Raw genomic sequence first — 19963 nt, forward strand, 5'->3', positions numbered from 1 at the left:
TGGGTGGTAGAAGGAGGAGGCGGAACCATGAGGGAGCTGGGGGAGGGGGTAGAGTGAAATAGGGATAGAGGAAGGGTCCCTATTTCACTCTACCCCCTCCCCGAGCTCCCTCATGGTTCCGCCTCCTCCTTCTACCACCCATTGTTTTCAGGGCTATGACGTCAATGCTTCCACTCCTCCACCCCTTAGGGACCCTTCCTCTATCCCTATTTCACTCTACCCCCTCCCCCAGCTCCCTCATGGTTCCGCCTCCTCCTTCTACCACCCATTGTTTTCAGGGCTATGATGTCAACGCTTCCCCTCCTCCACCCCTTTGTCTTTCAAATTACTGGTCTATCAACTGACGCTACAAGCATTCTTCAAATCCTTCCCCATCTTTCATTCTTCAGTCCTGACAAAGGGTTCCGGCCCGAAACGTCGACTCATCGTTTCTGACTGATGCTGCCTGACCTGCTGAGTTCACCCAGCATACTGAAAGTGTTACTTTGATCTTTTACAGCATCTGCAGATTATTTTGTGTTTACAAAGAATAGGACCTATCAAGTGTGACAGTGGGAAAGTGTGTATGGAACTGGAGGAAATAGCAGAGGTACTTAATGAACACTTTACTTCAGTATTCACTATGGAAAAGGATCTTGGTGCTTGTAGTGATGACTTGCAGCAGACTGAAAAGCCTGAGCATGTAGATATTAAGAAAGAGAATGTGCTGGAGCTTTTGGAAAGCATCAAGTTGGATAAGTCGCCGGGACCAGATGAGATGTACCCCAGGCTACTGTGGGAGATGAGGGAGGAGATTGCCGAGCCTCTGGCAATGATCTTTGCATCATCAATGGAGACGGGAGAGGTTCCAGAGGATTGGAGGGTTGCAGATGTTGTTCCTTTATTCAAGGAAGGGAGTAGAGATAGCCCAGGAAATTATACACCAGTGAGTCTTACCTCAGTGGTTGGTAAGTTGATGGAGAAGATCCGGAGAGGCAGGATTTATGAACATTTGGAGAGGTATAATATGATTAGGAGTAGTCAGCTTGGCTTTGTCAAGGATAGGTCATGCCTTACGAGCCTGATTGAATTTTTTGAGGATGTGACTAAACACATTGATGAAGGAAGAGCAGTAGATGTAGTGTATATGGATTTCAGCAAGGCATTTAATAAGGTACCCCATGCAAGGTTTATTGAGAAAGAGGCATGGGATCCAAGGGAACATTGCTTTGTGGATCCAGAACTGGCTTGCCCACAGAAGGGAAAGAGTGGTTGTAGACGGGTCATATTTTGCATAGAGGTTGGTAACCAGTGGTGTGCCTCAGAGATCTGTTCTGGGACCCTTTCTCTTTGTGATTTTTATAAATGACCTGGATGAGGAAGTGGAGGGATGGGTTAGTAAGTTTGCTGATGACACAAAGATTGGAGGTGTTGTGGATAGTGTGGAGGGCTGTCAGAGGTTACAGCAGGACATCGATAGGATGCAAAACTGGGCTGAGAAGTGGCAGATGGAGTTCAACCCAGATAAGTGTGAAGTGGTTTATTTTGGTAGGTCAAATATGATGGCAGGATATAGTATTAATGGTAAGACTGTTGGCAGTGTGGAAGATCAGAGGGATCTTGGGGTCCAAGTCCATAGGACATGCAAAGCAGCTGCGCAGGTTGACTCTGTGGTTAAGAAGGTGTACGGTGTATTGGCCTTCATCAATCGTGGAATTGAACTTAGGAGCCGAGAGGTAATGTTGCAGCTATATAGGACCCTGGTCAGACCACACTTGGAGTACTGTTCTCAGTTTTGGTCGCCTCACTACAGGAAGGATGTGGAAGCCATAGAAAGGGTGCAAAGGAGATTTACAAGGATGTTGCCTGGATTGGGGAGCATGCCTTATGAGAATAGGTTGAGTGAACTCAGCCTTTTCTCCTTGGAGCGATGGAGGATGAGAGGTGACCTGATAGAGGTGTATAAGATGATGAGGGGCATTGATCATGTGGATAGTCAGAGGCTTTTTCCCAGGGCTGAAATGGTTGCCACAAGAGGACACAGGTTTAAGGTGCTGGGGAGTAGGTACAGAGGAGATGTCAGGGGTAAGTTTTTTATTCAGAGAGTGGTGAGTGCATGGAATGGGCTGCTGGCAATGGTGGTGGAGGTGGATACGATAGAGTCTTTTAAGAGACTTTTGGATAGGTACATGGAGCTTAGAAAAATAGAGGGCTATAGGTAAGCCTAGTAATTTCTAAGGTAGGGACATGTTCGGCACAACTCTGTGGGCCGAAGGGCCTGTATTGTGCTGTAGGTTTTCTGTGTTTCTATGTTCCTCCAACTGAATTGTAGCCTCATCACGAAGGTGGAGGAGGCCATGGATGGACATATCGGAATGGGAATGGGAAAGGGAAGTGGAAATAAACCATTTTAATTCCACTTCCTATTATTCCGATATGTCCATCCATGGCCGCCTCCTCTATCGTGATGACATGAACATCAATTTCTCAAACTTCCGGTAATGCTCCCCACTCCCCCCCCCCGCCACTTCACCAGTTCCCATCTGCTTGCCTGCCCATCACCACCCTCTGGTGCTCCTCCCCCTTTTCTCTCTTCTATGGCCTTCTGTCTCTTTCACCAATCAACTTCTCAGCACTTTGCTTTATCCCCCCCCCCCCCCACTTCAGGTTTCACCTGTCACCTTGTGTTTTTCTCTCCCTTCCCCACCTTTTAAAACTAGCACTCAGTTTTTGTACTCCAGTCCTGCCAAAGGGTCTGGGCCCAAAACATCGACTGTACTCGTTTCCATAGATGCTGCCTGGCCTGCTGAGTTCCTCTAGCATTTTGTGTGTGTTGCTCATTATGAGTGCCAGGTGATTTCATTTCTGATGCTACGACCGCTGGGTTGGCCTTTCAACAGCGTTCCACTCTCCTCAGTAAATTTCCTTTTCACCTATTCCTGCCTCCCATGATGGTGTGCAGCTCTCTTGGGTTTGTTTGTTTTTGTCTGTCGTGACACATACCAACTTCCCCTTAGGCCCCCTTACAATGGCCTGTTCTGCGTTTTGGAACAGGGAGAAATGACTTTTCTCATAGAGAATGCGTTTCAGTAGATCGCCTTCAACAGGCCCACCAAAATTTGGAGTATTCCACTGCCTTGCCCCTGGCATCAGCATGTCAACACACCTCTGGACGAGCCAGAGGCATCTGTGGTTTCTCCACCTGTGGAACACAGGACCCGAGCCAGGTGACTCGTCTGAGTTCCAGACAGGCTTGCAATGCCGGTTTTAGTGAATTATATGGGGGCCTGTGTAACTGGAAGAAATGTACATAATTTACTACCACAGACATTGAGTTGGGGTTTTAAGAGGCTGGTCTGATATGATGACATTGTTACGTAAGGTTTTTTAGCGTGCTTCTGTGTTTAGGTTTTGGAGTTCAGGAAAATGTGTAATGGGTTTCATTGAACAAAAACTGCCTCACTTCATTTTATTTGTGAAAACCTACTCTGACTGTCCAAAATAGAGAAAAAGCATTGGGTTAGTGATCATTTTCAGTTTCTTCAACCGAAGCGTGCCGAGACCAGATGATGGCAGAATCTTTCAAACAATCCTTCCACAGCTCCATCCACATCATAGCACGTCATTGAAGAACACACCGAAAAGGAAAGGAAGCAACTCATCTTGACCCCAAGGCGCAAGATGAATTGCTTAAGAAGAGAAAGAGGAAATGAAGGACTGGAGACATTGGAAAGTGAACTGGAAACATTAGATCATTATGCAGCTTTCTAGTTTTCATTATTTTTTCTCAAAGTTGAAATACCCCAAAAGCGGCGTGCCAGACATTGATTTAGCCTTTTTTAAAAGTTGCACAATAGCTTCTGAAATCAACTACCAGAACATAGAAAAATTCTCCAATTATCATATACAAGCAGGCTTTCCATTGACCTTATGACCCAGTTACAGTGATTCAAAGTGTTCACTCCATCTTGGGTCTTTGTTTTTGGATTTCAGCCACCATGGAAACTTACTGACAGAGACACATAGGTGTAATGCAACCAAGCTTTTTCCACTAAGAGTGGGTGAGACTAAAACTAGAGGTCATAGGTTAAGAGTGAAAGGTGAAACACTTAAGGGGCCCCTGAGGGGGAACTCCTTCACTCAGAGGGCAGTGTGAGTGTGGAACAAGCTGCCAGCAGAAGTGGTGGATGCAAATTAAAAGAAATTTGGATATATACATAGATGGTGGATGGTGTGATGGTGGTGGTATGGAAGGCTATGGTCCAGGTGCAGGTTGATAGGACTAGGCCGATTAATAGTTCGGCACAATGTAGATGGGCTGAAGAACCTGTTTCTGTGTTGTAGTGCTCCTTGACTCTATGTAAGTAGCAGCTAGCATAGATGCAGTGGGGTGAATGACTTCGCATTGTGCTGTGTTATTTGTGAGCATTGCCATGACTGATTTATGAATGATCATTTCAAGGTAAGCTTGAAGAGAAATGTGCAGTGCAGAACCACTTATCACTGCATTCATTTTCTATATGATAGCAAGTGCTGGTAACGGATGGAGTTGAGATGTGTAAAGGACACAGGGACCACGGAAGGTATAGGCTGAAGCTTGTCCTAGGACCCCTAATATGCTACAGCCAGCAGGACACTCTGCATTTCTAGGCTACATCCAGGCTTTTGCTACCACTGAGCCAAGGAAGCTTTCCCCTTACTAGATTTTCTGTCTTTATCTCATTCCTGCATTTTCCCCAATCTCCTTTACAATTCTGTTGTAATCATTTACGCTCACTCTGGCCACAACTTTTCTTTGCATACTTAACCTACTCCCAATTTTTCACCATCATCCATTTTGCCTGCTGATTAGTCCTAAGCCATCACCTTCCTTTTTATTGTTTGCCTGTCCCACTTGCCTATGCTCTCTATTTAGTTACTCTCTAACATAAGGTTGGTGTTGTGGATAGCATAGAAGGTTCTTGTAGATTACAGTGGGACATTGACAGAATGCAGAGCTGGACTTACAAGTGGCAGATAGAGTTCAGCCTGGAAAAGTGTGAAGTAATTCACATAGGAAGGTTAATTTGAAGGCAGGATACAGGGTTAATGGTAGGATTCATAGCAATGTGTAGGATCTTGGGGTCCATGTCCATTGGTCCCTCAAAATTGCTGCATAAGTTGATAGGGTTGCTAAGGAGGTATATGGTGTGTTGGCCTTCATTAGTTAGTTCTGAAACAGGTCATCAGCTCAAAACATTAACATTTGTTGTTCCCACTGCAGGTTTCCGAGATGTGCTGCATTTTGTGGGCTTGCAATTTTTATTCCAATAGCTTATGGCTCCTGTGGGGTCACCTCATGTTCAGCAGGAAGTACAGAAATCTGATAGCTGTGGTATACTCATGAAGCTTAGGGCTACTTCAACCTGCTCTTCTTTCTAATCCCACAGGATCTGTGCCAACTGTGTCCTGTTTCTATTGAGGACAACCTCTCACACATAAGAGGAAAATGGATGACAGCTTCCAGTCTAATCATTGCGATGATAAATGCAGGGCTGAACATTTTCCCAGGAAATGAATCCGAGAAATATGTTAAGAAAACTGAAAAGGTAAGCAGTGCTTCCTTTATGGATATTAGCAGCTGTGCTCTGCCAGTGAGGTTTGGATACTCAGCAATTTGAAGATCAGGAAAAGTAGTGGCCTAGAAACTCTGACCTCTGCAAAATATGTGTGATTGCATAGTCTGAAGAGGGACATAACTCTTTGTCTTGCTCCTGTTTTAACATGTTTTCCCACTTAAAGTCCTTGTGTTTATTAAAGATGTAGAATGTTTAGATTTTATTTGTTTACTATAGGAAAACCTTATATTCTAAAATTAAGTAGATCTGTACATTGGAAATTATTCATTATTGTCATCAGTACTGAGATACAATGAAAAACTTTTGTTGGTGTGCTGTCATGTGTCTCCCTCTGGAAGGGGAGCTGATTAAACTTTCACACCACTACTGGAAGTCATTTCCCTTTGCTTATTGAGACCTGTTACCCAACTCATGTCTGTAAGGTATGTACAGGCCTCCAGATCCTTAGTTGTTGATCTGGCAAAGATGGAAGAGGCGGTGAACTGACAAGAGATAACTTATCAGGGAGCTCAGTAAGAAGGCAGGAGCAGAGAGAACACCAATGTGAGTAACTCAATGCCAGGAGTCACTGGTCAGTGTTAAACTGAAGTTCTGAAATGTCTACACTCACATGACCCAGGTTAGTATGGATACAATTCAGGGCCATGCAAAATAAACCATTGTTATGCACACAAAATGCTGGAGGAACTCAGCCAATCAGGCAGTACATATGGAGGGAAATAAACAGTCCATATTTCAGGGCGAGACCCCTCATCAGGAGTGGAAAAGAGGGAAGTAGAGGGATGCCCCTTTCCTTTCCCGTCTTGAAGAAGAATCTTAGCCTGAAACTTCAACTGTTTATTACCCTCCATAGATGTTGTGTGATTTGCTGACTTCATCCAGAGATTACTTTATGTGTGTTGCTCAAGTATTCCTGTATCTGCAGAATATCTCATGTTTATAAAGAATTGTTACCCTCACTTCCTACAGTTTGAAACCTCACACGTATCTTACGGCTCACACACCTTTTCCACACAGAAACTATCTCCCACGGCCTGTTTCACTGACTAGGTCTGTTTCAAGTGAGGCTCTCCAATTCCAGAGCTATTCAGCCTTTCTCCTGGTTCACCTGCTGCCCCCTCCAGTTTACCTGCCCATCACCTCCCTCTGGTGCTCCTCCCCTTCCCTTTCTTCCATGGTCTTCTGTTCCCTCCTATCAGATTCTCCATTCTCCAGCCCTTTATCTCTTTTACCAATCAACTTCCCAGCTCTTTACTTCACCCCTTCCCCCTCTCCTGGTTTCACCTCTCACCTTGTACTTCTTCCTCCCCTCCCCCCAACTTCTTACTCTAACTTCTCCTCTTCCTTTCCAGTCCTGATGAAGGGTCTTGGCCCAAAACGTCAACTGGTACTCCTTTCCATAAATGCTACCTAGCCTGCTGAGTTCCTCCAACGTCTTGTACGTGTTGCCAAAAAAACCAACAAAAATGGCAGATGAAATGTAATGCAGACAAGTGCTAGGTGTTGCACTTTGGTAGGACCAACCATGTACAGTGAATGGTAGGGTACTGAGGAGGGCAGTAGGACAAAGGGATTTGGGAATACAAGTCCATAATTCATTGAAAGTGGCAGCACAGGTAGATAGGGTCATAAAGAAAGCTTTTAGTACATTGGCCTTCATGAATTGAAGTATTGAATACATGAGATGAGATTTATGTTGAAGTTGTATAAGATGTTGGTGAGGCCTAATTTGGAGGATTGTGTGCAGTTTAGGTCACTTACCTACAGGAAAGATGAAAATAAGGTTGAAAGAATGCAGAGAAAATTTATGAGGATGTTGCCAGAGCTGGAGGATCTGAGTTACAAGGAAGGATTGAATAGTTTAGGACTTTATTCCTTGGAACGTTGAAGACTGATAAGTTTGATAGAGGTATACAAAATTGAGGGATAGAAATGGGATAAATGGAAGCAGGCGTTTTCGACTGAGATTGGGTGGCACTACAACTAAAGATCATGGTTTAAGGGGAAATGAGGGGAAACTTCTTCACTCATGGGGTCATGAGAGTGTGGAATGAGCTGCCAGCACAAGTGGTACATGTGAGCTCAATTTCAATGTTTAAGAGAAGTTTGAATAGGCATACGGATGGTAGGGTTGGCTATGGTCTGGGTGCAGGCAGTTTAAATGGTTTGGCACAGAGCAGATGGGACAAAAGGCCCGTTTCTGTGCTGTACTTTTCTTTGACTCCAATTCATACACATAACATATGAAGACACCTTCACAAACTCCCACAACCTCCAATGACTCGGTGATTTCAGCCAATGGAGACCATCCTTTATGAAAGTGAACCCATGGAGAGCATCTGGCTGAGATGGGCTAACCACTCAAGTACTAAAGACCTTTGCTGATCAACTAGCTGGAGTGTTCACTGATATGTTTGACCTCTCGCTTCAGCAGTTTGAGGTACCCACCTGCTTCAAGTAGGCTTCAATTATACCAATGCCTAAGAAGAATGTGTTAACCTGCCTCTGTGGCTATCGTTTAGTAACACTTATGTCCATAGTGATGAAGTGTTTTGAGAGTTTGGTAATGAAACACATCAACTCCTACTTGAGAAGCGACTTGGATCCACTCCAATTTGCCTGCCATTACAACGTGCCAAAAGCAGATGCCATCTGATTGGGTCTTCGCTCAACCTTGGAACGTCTGGATAGTGAAGGTGTATACATCAGGATGCTCTTCATTGACTATAGCTCAGCATTTAATTCTGTCAGCCTCTCAAGGCTGATCAATAAGCTCCAACACCTAGACCTCAATACCTCCTTTGCAACTGGATTCTCAATCCAGTTAGGACTGCAACATCACCTCCACAGTTTCCATCAGCACAGGTATGACTGTTTGCTTAACCCCCTGCTCGATTCACTTTATACTTATGACTGAGGCTAAACACAGCTCTAATGCCATATTTAAATTTTCTGACAACAACACTACTGTTGGCCGAATGAAAGGTGGTGTCAAATCAGAATATAGGAAGGAGACTGAAAATCTGGCTGAGTGGTGCCACGACAACAACCTCTCACTCAATGTCAACAAGACCAAGGAGCTGGTTATTAAGTTCAGGAGGAGGAAACCAGGGTTTTCATGGGGCGAACAAAGGTGGTGAGGGCCAGCAATCTTAAGTTCCTCATTGTTATTATTTTAGAGGATCTATTCTGCGTCCAGCTCGTAGGCTCCATTACAAAGAAAGCACATCAGTCCCACTACTTAGAAGTCTGCAAAGATTTGGAATGTCATCTAAAATTTTCACCAACTTCTACAGATGTGCAGCAGATAGTATATTGACTGGTTGCATCACGGCCTGGCATGGAAATACCAATGCCCATAAACAAAACTGACAGAAAGTAGTGGATACAGCCTAGCCCATCACAGGTAAAGCATTCCCCACCACTGAGTAGATCTACATGGAGTGCTGTCACAGAAAAGCAGCATCCATCGTCAAGGTTCCCAACCATCCAGGCCATGCTCTCTTCTTGCTGCTGCAATCAGGAAGAAAGTACATGAGGCTCAGGACCCACACTACCATGTTCAGGAACAGTTATGACACCTCAACTAGCAGGCTCTTAAACCAGAGAAGGAAGCTTCACTCAACTTCACTCGCCCTATCACTGAACTATTCCCGCAACCTATGGATTTACTTTCCAGGACTCTACATCTCATTTTCTCTAGACTTGTTGCTTATTTATTATTAGTATTTCTTTTCTTTTAATTTTGTCTTTCAAAGTTCAAACTAAATTTTATTATCAAGGTACTAATATGTCACCAAGGTTCATTTTTCTGTGAGCGTTCTCAGCAAATCTATAGAATAGTAACTATGACAGGATCAAGGAAAGACCAACTATAGTGCAGAAGACATCAAACTGTGCAAATGCAATTACAAATAGTGTAAGCAGAGTCACTGACAACATTTCAGTCTCTAGACAAACACTTAAATAGCCGAGGAATAGAAGGCTGTGGGTCAAGTATTAGAAGATGGGGTTAATAGAAGTGGTTGCTCTTTGGAGATGGTGTGCCGAATGGCTTGTTTCTATGATGTGCAGCTTGATAAACTCTATTCCCGGATTACTTTAAAGCGATAATCTGAAGTATTTTTAATCAAAAATATTTGTACCACAGAACAAGCAACGGGAGCAGGAAACATACACACAGATGGCTCTTGTGACCTCTGCAGTAGCCTTCAGATGGAGCAAGTGGAACTTGTCCTGTGAGCAGGAGGAAATAGTTCTTCAGGTAACTGTAGCAAATAACTTTAACTCTGCAAAACATCAAGGTAGCTAATTGACATCTACCCAAAGGTAGATATTACACGACCATGGAAAATTACTAAAAGCTAGTCTGATGTTTTTCTGCACTTTTGATACTTTAAGATATTTAACCATTGGTACATGGTGTCACTGATTCCAGTGCATTTGTTCCATCTCAGTAGTTTATGTGTTAAATGTCCCTCACCCAGTACTATTGTGTGGAAGAGGTCAGGGTCAGTGCAGCTAATAACCTCTTGTTACAATGGCATCAGCAACACTAATGTATTTGACCAGCTGAGCCTCCTGCTACAGGTAGACAGATTTTACATTCTGATGCTGTGACACAGAGATACAATGAATTGGAGTTGATGGTGCCTGAACCATACAGAATCTGGTCACCCACCTACCAGAAAAATACCAATAAGTACAGAGATAATTTACGAGGATTTAGTTGGGTCTTGAGGACCAGAGTTATATGGAAAGGTTGTATAGCTTTGGACTTTATTTCCTGGAACGTAGGAGAATGAGGGAAGATTTGATAGAAATATACAAAACTATGAAGGGGTATGAATAGGGTACATGAAAGCAGTCTTTTTCTACTGAGGTTGGGTGAGATGAAAACTAGAGGTCATGAGTTAAGAGCCAAAGCTGAAATATTTAAGGGGAACATGAGGGGGATGATCTTTCAGAGAGAGGGTGGTGGGATCATGGAACGAGCTAATAGGGAAAGTGGCAAATGCAGGTTTGATTTAATCATTTAAGTGAAGTTTGGATAAGTACGTAAATGGGAGGGATATGAAAGGTCAAAGTCCAGATGCAGGTTGGTGTGACAATGCAAAATAACAGTTCAGCACAGACTAAATGGGATGAAGGGCCTGTTTCTGTACTGTAGTTCCCTACATATCAGTGTCAACTCCACTTCTGACGCCTTTGTTGTACTGCTGTTATATTCAAGTCTAGAGTTTCAAATGGGCTAGGTCTCAGCCGGTGGAGGGGGGGGGAGGGGTGGTGGACACAGGCAGGTGGGTCTGGATCTCCTAGCTACTCATTCCTAGAGAAAGAGCTCAGCATATCAGCATCATGCAACTGAAAATTTACCAGACTGCACAATGTTCAAATCCATCCTGTTCTCAAGAGGGCTGACATTTTACATACCCACATAATGCAGATGAACAAATGGGGTTTAGACTGGGCTTCCATTGTTTAAACTGGGAGGGTCAGGATACATTTGTCACGTCAAGTTAATGTTGCACAAAACTTCTGATGACATTTTGAAGAGATACATGTAACCAACACAGGAAAAAGCTTGGATGTCTTTGCAGAATGGAATGCACATATTTTCTTCCTTTGATCCATAGGCCTGTGAAAATCTCACAGGAGAGACACCAGAAGAGGACAACTGGTCTCTCTACCTGGTGCGGCCAGAGAGATCGCAAAAGCTGAAGATAAAGGAATCCAGTGAAGAATGGACAAAGGAAATTGCTGAGAACACAGAACTGTACTCCAACGTGTACCACATGATGAGGGGCCAGGCCAGTGATGTTGCTGAGGAAAGGATTCTGAACACTGATCACCTCTTTTTCACCAACGTGTGTGAAATTTTACAAGCCACCAAGTTGCTGACAAGCACAGCACCGGTCAACTGAAGACTTTATTGAGCAATACTTCCACAGGAATATCTCAGAAACCAGGTTTACAGATAAATTCTCATTGTTGCTTTTCACATTCAAACTTGTCTATTAAAAACCACAGCAACTGGGAACTTCGTCTGTGCCCAAAATACCTTACCTGTTTTAGTGACTAATTTTGCCTCACAGGTAAAAAATTAGAGTTGAATAGCTGATGTAAAAATTTAAAGAATGTCTAAATGTAGAAACAACCCAGCAATAAAAAAGATGAGTGTTGTGCAATACTTAATGCTTTTTTTTGAGAGACATTTGTCAAGATTAAAATTTTAAACAGTATATATTAATTAAAGACAAGCAACTGGTCTATTGAGCCTTTTTCAATAAAACATCAACAGGATGCTGAAAGCCACAACCCAATGTCAATTTGCACTGCTGGTTATACTGGGGGCTGACCATTGTGCTGAAGTCCTGTGTAAGGCCAGAGAAACTGTTGAAGTGCTTTCCAAGAGTCCCCAGTGCCCACAGCAGCAGCATCAACAGACGTATGTAAAGACCAGCCAATGAGGAAGCTGCCCAGAACACTGAGTGAGAAGAGAAGTAATACAGGCAGCCACGGCCCCCTGTTATTTTTGGTAAAGGTGTTCCACAGTTCAGTCAGGTGAGGTGATAGCCCTTTGGTTCTGGAGGGGAAAAGATACAAAAGGTTAAGCCATTTAAAAAAAAACACACCATTATTTTTCACTCAAATTTATTTAAAGATCAAGATGATTTAATGGGATGTTGGAATAAATTTAAAAAAAAATAGAAGTTTCATAGATGATTTAACAGAATGTTGCCAAGACTGGAGGGGATGAGTTATATGGAGAGCCTTTGTTCCTTGGAATGTAAGAGACATAGGGGTGATTTTACAGAGATGTCAAAAATCTTGAGGGGCATAAACAGTTTATAAAGATGAAGCCTACACTCAATGGAGTCTAGAGGAATAAAAGTGATCTTAATAAGACAAGTTCCTGAAGGGGATCATTGTGATTGAAGCCTAGATGTCCTTACAGTTCCCCTTTCCGAAGGGGGTACGTAGTAATGGGGCATTAATTATTTCAGATAAAGGAAAAGAATTTCAGAGCCTTGAATCTTTGGAATTCTGCACACTATAGATGGATAGATACCTACCAGGCAGATACACAGACATATGAACTATATTGAGTTGAAGGATGTGGAGAGAGCGTGAGCTTGAAAGTGGCATTGAAGCTTAAGACTGGATTAGCTATGATGTTCCTGCATGATAGAGTAAAATGGTGGCTGAATGGTCTACTTGCGCTCTTTTTAATGAAAAAGGAACAAAATAGAATTGGTTTTATCAGTAAGATTTTTATATTAATTGCGCTGGATTGTGGTAAATTATACTGCAGGTATAGCTCTGTCTGTAATGGAAAGCACCTCATGCAATGGAGTGTGATAATTATGAATAGAATGATCACCCTGTGGAAATTTGGCGGGGGGGGGCATGGTGGCAGGAGCTGCAGGCCACATTTATTTGTTATTGCCCCCCCCTTGAGGAAGATCATACACTTCTATCCAGGGTGGGAGGTGCCCACAAAATGCTGCTCAGCGCATGACGATTAACGTGGGATAAATCCCCTTCTGTTCTCTGCTGCTCCTTCAATCAATGTCCAGTCTATTACGCTTAATCCGCCTCTGCCTTTCAAGGAAGCATGTCCAATTGTTACAGAACCACCAGTATTGTCCATCTTTGCATCATAAAAAAAGATATACCTTTTCATTTTGTTTTGTTCATATGATGAACTAGCAATCAATTATTGCCCTTGTGGTAAACTATAAGCCACACCACTCATATGCAAACAGGTACCAACATACTTACACTGTACATTGTGAATCAATTCGATTATTGTCTGGCTCTGTTAAGGTAGGAGTTTCCATTATCTCACTTTTTTCTTCATCGTCATGTACTTCCAGCTCTGAAGCAGCACTGTGGGATAGTAACAAGATATAGGACATTTCAGATTCCTTAGTCAGATAAATCATCAATAGAATCTTTGGTCAAACAGCATGTGCAAATGTAAATGCAAATCAAGACATGCTTCAATATGCAACTGTTTACTATTGGTTTAGTACATAACTTGCATTAGTAAAGCATGCTAGTAGACAAAGCACTTCAGGGAGAGGAAGAAAACTTGGCAAAGATTGGTTAAAAGGATGGATATCATGAAGACATGTAAAGAAGAACAAGGGAAGAAGGGGTTAACAAGCATATCAAGGATAACAAGAGACAATGTGATGGTGTGGAAATGGAAAGGAACTTGAATGGGTGAAAATGGGACAATTAATTGTATAACTGCTCTTTCTCTGTACCTGCTACACCGTATTCTGCATTTTCTTTTTTTTCACTATGTTGATCCACTATGTGAGTACGTACATTTGACAATAGTAACCCTATACACACTCAATGATGGAGAAAATCAGCAGGTCAGGCAGCATTTATGGAGGGGAATAAACAGATGACATCGTTCGTTTATTCCGCTCCATGACCTGCTGTGTTCCTCCAGCATTCTGAGTAGTTTGCTCTGGATTTCCAGCATCTGCAGAATCTTGTGTTTATAATAAACCAATAACTGTAATTGAGAGGGCAACAAAGGGTTCAGTGGGTGACTGCTTTGCGGTTGATGTAATGAAATGTATGAATGGGGCAAAAAGCTAACACAGAACAGCAAGAATTGTTTGGTAAACAGCAGGATGGAGAGCAGTGCTTTTGGGTGAATTTTTGTTATTGAAGGCAGTGACAATGGCATTTGTATGAGATGTAATGTAGAGTATATCGTAGAAGCTTAGTGAATGAGTGTCACTATTTATCCTATCACCCAGCTCAGTTGGGTGTAATTAGAACTAGAGATCATAGGTTAAAGGTGAAAGGTGAAATATTTAATGGGAACAGGAGGTGGAACTGCTTCACTGAGAGGGTGGTGAGAGTGTGGAATAGGCTACCAGTGGAAATGGGGGCTGCGGGTTCAATTTCAACATTAAAGAGAAATTTGGATAAGGTATAAGGATAGGATGGATATGGAGCGGTATGGTCCAGGTGTGAGTCGGTGGGACTAGGCAGACTAACAGTTTGGCACCGACTGGATGGGTCGAAGGCCCTGTTTCTGTGCTCTGTGACTTTATGAACTGGAAATGGAGTTGAACCATATTGCCAAGACTGTGGGCTGAGGAGGAGTTAGAGGCAAGGAAAGAAAGGACATGCTGCAACCCCTCAACGCACGACAGCTAGTAAAACCCTTTTGAAGAGAAGTCACTATTGCAACTTTCAAAATGTAGCAACTAATTTGTGCTGTTTGTTGGTTGCCTATCCTATTGGAGGAGAGACAATTTTGCCCCTTCTCTCTCTCTCCCTCTCTCTCAAAACAGGCGTATGACACAGAGTAGACCCAAAGTCTCGGTTTATTATCTCATTGAAAGATTGCTCCTGTGATGGTATCAGAATAAAGTTGCAGGTAAGATCTTGAGCTCAAGTTTCATTACAGGGAGGATGTGGAAGCTCGAGGGAGGGTGCAGAAGAGATTTATCAGGATGCTACCTGGATTGGAGAGCACAACTAATTAAGCTGAGTGAGCTACGGCTTTTCACTTTGGAGTGAAGGAGGATGAGAGGCAACTTGATAGAGGTGTACAAGGTAAGAGTGGGTAGCCAGAAGCTTCTCCCAGGATGGAAATGGTTAATACAAGGGAGCACAATTTTAAGTCATTTGGAGGAAAGTATGGGGGAGGATGTCAAAGGTAATCATTTTTTAAAAAATTACATAGTAAGTGGTATGTGCATGGAACAGACTACCAGGGGTGGTGATAGAGGCAAATACGTTAGAGGTATTTAAGAAACTCTTATGTAGGCACACGGATGATAGAAAAATGGAGGGCTATGTAGGAGGGAAGGGTTAGTTTGATCTTGTAGTAGGTTAACAGGTTGGCGTCATGAGCCAAAGGGCCTGTACTGTTCCATAGTGTTGTATGTGTCGCTAGATTCTGACCTAAGAATTTAATCACTGAACCGCAGGCAGTATACAAGGAAGAAAGCGACCCCTCTATATCTCTAAAACTCATCTGGAGGGAGATCAAATCCAACCATAACCAAGAAAGGAATATTCCTACCTTCAACGTGAAGTGAAATGTGAATTAATCAATAGGACCTCACCCCTTATTCAACAGCTGATTGCTCTTTTCTCCCCAGGTACAGGTGCTGATAAGCTGCTGCAGTGATGGCCGGGATTTGTAAGATTCTTTTGGTTTTTGCCCTAAAAATTTCCTAAAGCAGGAAAGTGAACAGATTACAGGAATGTTAGCAAACATTAAAATCTGATTTAATTTTCCCAGTAAAGTTGCCGATAAATGCCAAAAAGTTCTCTCATGAGGATGTCTTGCAAGGCTGCATCCTCAGCCCTCTGCTCTACACTGTACATACTCAACTAATGTGTGGCCAGATTCTGCTCCAGCTCCATCTACGAGTTTGCAGATGACACCACCATAGTGAGTCAGATCTCAAACAATAATGAGACAGGAGCACAGGAAGCAGAGTTTTGGCATTGTGTCAAGAAAATAACCTTTCCCTCAGCATCAGCAAAACAATTAACCGGTGATTGACTTAAAGGAAGCAAGGCAGAGCACACGCTCCTAGACATATCAATGGTGTTGAGGTGGAGTTGGTTGTGAGTTTCAAGTTCCTAGGGATAAACATCACTAGTGGCTTGAAATAGTCTAGCCACGTTGATGTGAGTGCCAAGAAAGCACACCACGCCTCAGAAGACTGAGGAAACTTGGCATGTTCCTTTTGACCACACTGATTTTTTTTGGGAACTGCTCTGCTCCAGACCACATGAAATTGCACTATCTTCCCGTGTCACTCGGTGTCCACCCAATCGCACCCCTTCAATCTTCACAGCAACTTAGAACTTGTCTCATCTCCTAATTGTTCTCAGTGATGCTGAAACTTCTTCATCTTAAGTGAGTCTCTTCCAACTTGTACTGCAGGATCCCCAGCATCCTGTTTCAGCCATTTGCACTCCACATGCCCTTGACAGGTCAATTAGGGAGATACTGTAATTTATTCAATAAAACAAACTGTAGCTTTGAGTAACGATTAGGGTAAGTGGGATACATATTGGGTTTCTCACAGTATTACATCAAGGACCAGCTTACTCATAACTAGGTTGACTTACCAATTACTCACTCTTCTTGACAACTTGTTCCGCAATATGTCCTGATCTCCTTCAGACTTCCGTCTGCCTTCTTCAATCTCCCCCAAACTTGACTAAAATGTAAGTTAAAGAAAAAGCTTTTTGATTTCCAAAATTAAATACTCTTAAACATCCAATTTAACAGATGAATGCCTCTTATGCTCCCTTTGACCAACAAGACATGGAGCACCTTCACAAACTCCCATAGCCTCCGACAACCCAGTGATTTCAGTATCAGGCCAATGTGAGAACATTCACATCGTCCTCAAAGACTGAACCACTGTGGATAACTTCACTCACTCACCCCAACAGTGAACTGATTCCACAATGTATGGACTCTACAACTCATGCTCTCAATATTTTCTCTTATTTATTCTTATTTTGTCTTCTATTGCACATTGGTTGTTTGCCAGTCTTTGTGTGTAGTTTCTCATAGATTCTATTGTATTTCTTTGTTCTTCTGTGAATGCCTGCAAGAATATGAATCTCAGGATGGTATATGATGTAGTTGCAGTGGTTGATTTCTTCAAGACCAGTTAGCAGTTTTAGACTCTTATTCCTTTCCTCTCCACCAACACTACATTGTGGAATTTCCCTGTGTACTTGACAAAGAAATTATCCCACTAATGCCAACTTTTAAAGCAATTTGCTGGGTGTAGGATTACCAGCAAGGCTGGTCTGTTGCAGTTATGTGAAAAGACAGCAGCAATTTGATACAACGGAAGAACTTTTGATGTTTTTCCACAGTGAATGAGTAAACCTGTCCCGTACAGAACAGAGGGTCTGGGAAATGACTCATCACCTCTAATCATCATTAGCAAATCACTGGGTTTTACAACAGTTAAATAGCTTCATTATCACTTTACTCACATAGGTCTTTCACTTCCAGTTTATTTCATCATGAACTCTGGTAGCAACGAGTTCAGGTCTACAGAGAACAGCCATTGAGTCAGGGTCAGAAACTGGCCCTTCAGTCCCACTCATTCTTGCTGCCGAGATACATGCAAAACTAATCCCATTCTGTTTCATTTGGCCCACGTTCCTTCATTCCTTCTCTCCCACGTACTGGACCTGTCCTGATGTCCCAGGGGGCCAGCACCACCACCGGTAGCCTGTCCCAGAGGGCCAGTACATCCTCGAATAGCTTGTTCCAGATGTCCAGCACCCTCTGTGTGCCACAAGTACTGCCATAGAGTGCAACAGCTGACAGAGTCAGTAGAGTGAAGAGATGAGGCACTTTATTTCTGCTTGCACCTGCTCAATAATATAAATATCTAATCAGCCTGTCACATGGCATCAACTCAATGTGTAAAAGCATGCTAACATGGTCATTAGGTTCAGTTGTTGTTCAGACCAAACTTCAGAATGAGGAAGAAATGTGATCTAAGTTACTCTCAGTATGGAATTATTGTTGATATCAGATAGAGGGCTTTGAGTATCTTAGAAACTGCTGATCTCCTGGGATTTGCACACAAACAGTTGCTAGAATTTTCAGGGAATGGTATGAAAAATGAAAAAGAATATCATCCAGTGAGCAGCAGTTCTGCCGGCAAAAATGCCTTGTTAACGAGAGAGATTAGAGAAGAAGGCGACAGTAACTCAAGATAACCACACATTCCAGCAGTGGTGTGCAGAATACATATATAGAGAGAAGCAGGTGACCACGATTCATACAGTCACTGGCTACTTTATTAGGCACAGGAGGTACCTAATAAAGTGGCCACTGTGTGTAAAGAGACAGGGCATGGAGCCTCAGCTGGGATCTCAACAATGACGCCATTTCTGCTGCAGAAGGAAGAAGATCAAGCTGTAGGAATCATACGGCAATGGCTGATTGGCATCTTTGCAGCTGGAAGGATGGGAGGGTTGCACAGTGCTCAGTGCTTTTTCTAGTCTACATTAATTATTTTATTAAATGTCGCACTGGAGTAATCATGAGCAATTTTGTAGACAATACAGGAATTGACTGTTGACAATGAGGAGGAAAGACTTGGACGGCAGCAAAATCAAGAGCATAAGCATGATACTATGCGGTGTGGCACAATAACATAGCAGTTAGCATGATGCTTTACAGAGTTCAACTCTTGCCACTGTCTGGAAGGAGTCTGAACATTCTCCCCGTCACCTCGTGGGTTTCCCCCGATATTCCACAGACGTACATGTTAAGGATAGTGAATTGTGGGCAAGCCAGAAGCATCGCGACACTTGCAGGCACAATCATCGCTACTTTGATTTGATACAAACAATGCATTTTACTGTACATTTGAAGATCAGTTTGCCCAGGTGGATCAGTGACAAATGGAGGAGAATTCTGGAGAAGTGCAAGGTGACACTTGCAAGATGTGGAGATGCAGGGTGGCAGAGGAAGATACAGCAAATTGTCGTCGTTGTGGCTATCCCTCGAGGTCTTCGCTCTGTTGATCTACTTATGGGCTCTCAAGTGGTTTATGAGTCCAATCTTGGCTTTGAAAGTTCCTCTGCATTCAGGACAGGTAGTTCCGGATGGCAGATCGGGCTTTGGTTGTTGCTGCCTCTCTTTCCATTTTCTTCTCTTTTCTTCTAATTCTGCACATCTGTTGCCTTCGAAAGTTGCTGTTCCTTCTCGGATGATGGCTTGCCAGCGTTTCCTGTCCTTGGCATTGGATTCCCAATTGTTGATGTCGATGTTACATTTCTTCATGTTGGCTTTTACGACGTCTTTGAATCTCAAATGGGAAAATGCCAAATATGGGACACTATGAGCTGAAGCACGAAGGATCATCTTCATTCAGCATATATGTTTACATGCGTTAGAAACTTGCTATGGTGTGTTAGTCAGTGTGCTACATACAACACAGAACGTTCAATGATACAAAAATAAATTATAAAGTATAAACAGACATTAAAGTACAGATACAGAGTAAAATGCACAAATATCACCATATATTGACAACGTAAACAACATTATAAAAAGTGGTTTCAAGTGTCTGCAGTGCAAGTGATGGGGGCACTAGCTAAATGGCTGATCAGATTAACTACCTGGGGGAAGAAACTTCCAAGATTGTGCGAGATTTTTGTTTTAATTTCTCTATAGTGCTTTCCAGAAGGGAGCTTTTGGAAAGGGCAATTTACAGGATGGGTAGCGTCAGCAATGATGCTACATGCCACTTTTGTCCTGGACATATACAAGTCCTGCAGTGGTGGTAGACTGCAGCTAATGACGTTTTTAGCTGATCTAA

The 19963-nt window shown here is 42.8% G+C and overlaps 2 protein-coding genes across 3 annotated transcripts in view; one reads left to right on the forward strand and one right to left on the reverse strand.

The window, feature by feature from the left end:
- dnai7 (dynein axonemal intermediate chain 7) overlaps positions 1 to 11534 on the forward strand; it is a 114064-nt gene extending 102530 nt beyond the window's left edge. For both annotated transcript variants that reach the window (XM_063072320.1, XM_063072319.1), the window contains 3 exons: positions 5409 to 5567; positions 9748 to 9861; positions 11234 to 11534. In XM_063072320.1, the coding sequence (XP_062928390.1) occupies positions 5409 to 5567; positions 9748 to 9861; positions 11234 to 11521 (561 nt within the window). In that variant the 3' untranslated portion in view covers positions 11522 to 11534. The remainder of the gene's footprint in view (positions 1 to 5408; positions 5568 to 9747; positions 9862 to 11233) is intronic.
- A 405-nt stretch (positions 11535 to 11939) lies between these two features.
- Positions 11940 to 19963, reverse strand: part of lrmp (lymphoid-restricted membrane protein) — a 238326-nt gene continuing 230302 nt past the window's right edge. Inside the window, exons 34-37 of the mRNA XM_063072318.1 lie at positions 16728 to 16819; positions 15707 to 15817; positions 13383 to 13490; positions 11940 to 12183 (exon numbers count right to left, since the gene is read on the reverse strand). Coding sequence (XP_062928388.1) covers positions 11940 to 12183; positions 13383 to 13490; positions 15707 to 15817; positions 16728 to 16819 — 555 coding nt within the window. The remainder of the gene's footprint in view (positions 12184 to 13382; positions 13491 to 15706; positions 15818 to 16727; positions 16820 to 19963) is intronic.

This window comes from Mobula hypostoma, chromosome 20, assembly GCF_963921235.1.
Source record: "Mobula hypostoma chromosome 20, sMobHyp1.1, whole genome shotgun sequence".
Classification (NCBI taxonomy): Eukaryota; Metazoa; Chordata; class Chondrichthyes; order Myliobatiformes; family Myliobatidae; genus Mobula; species Mobula hypostoma.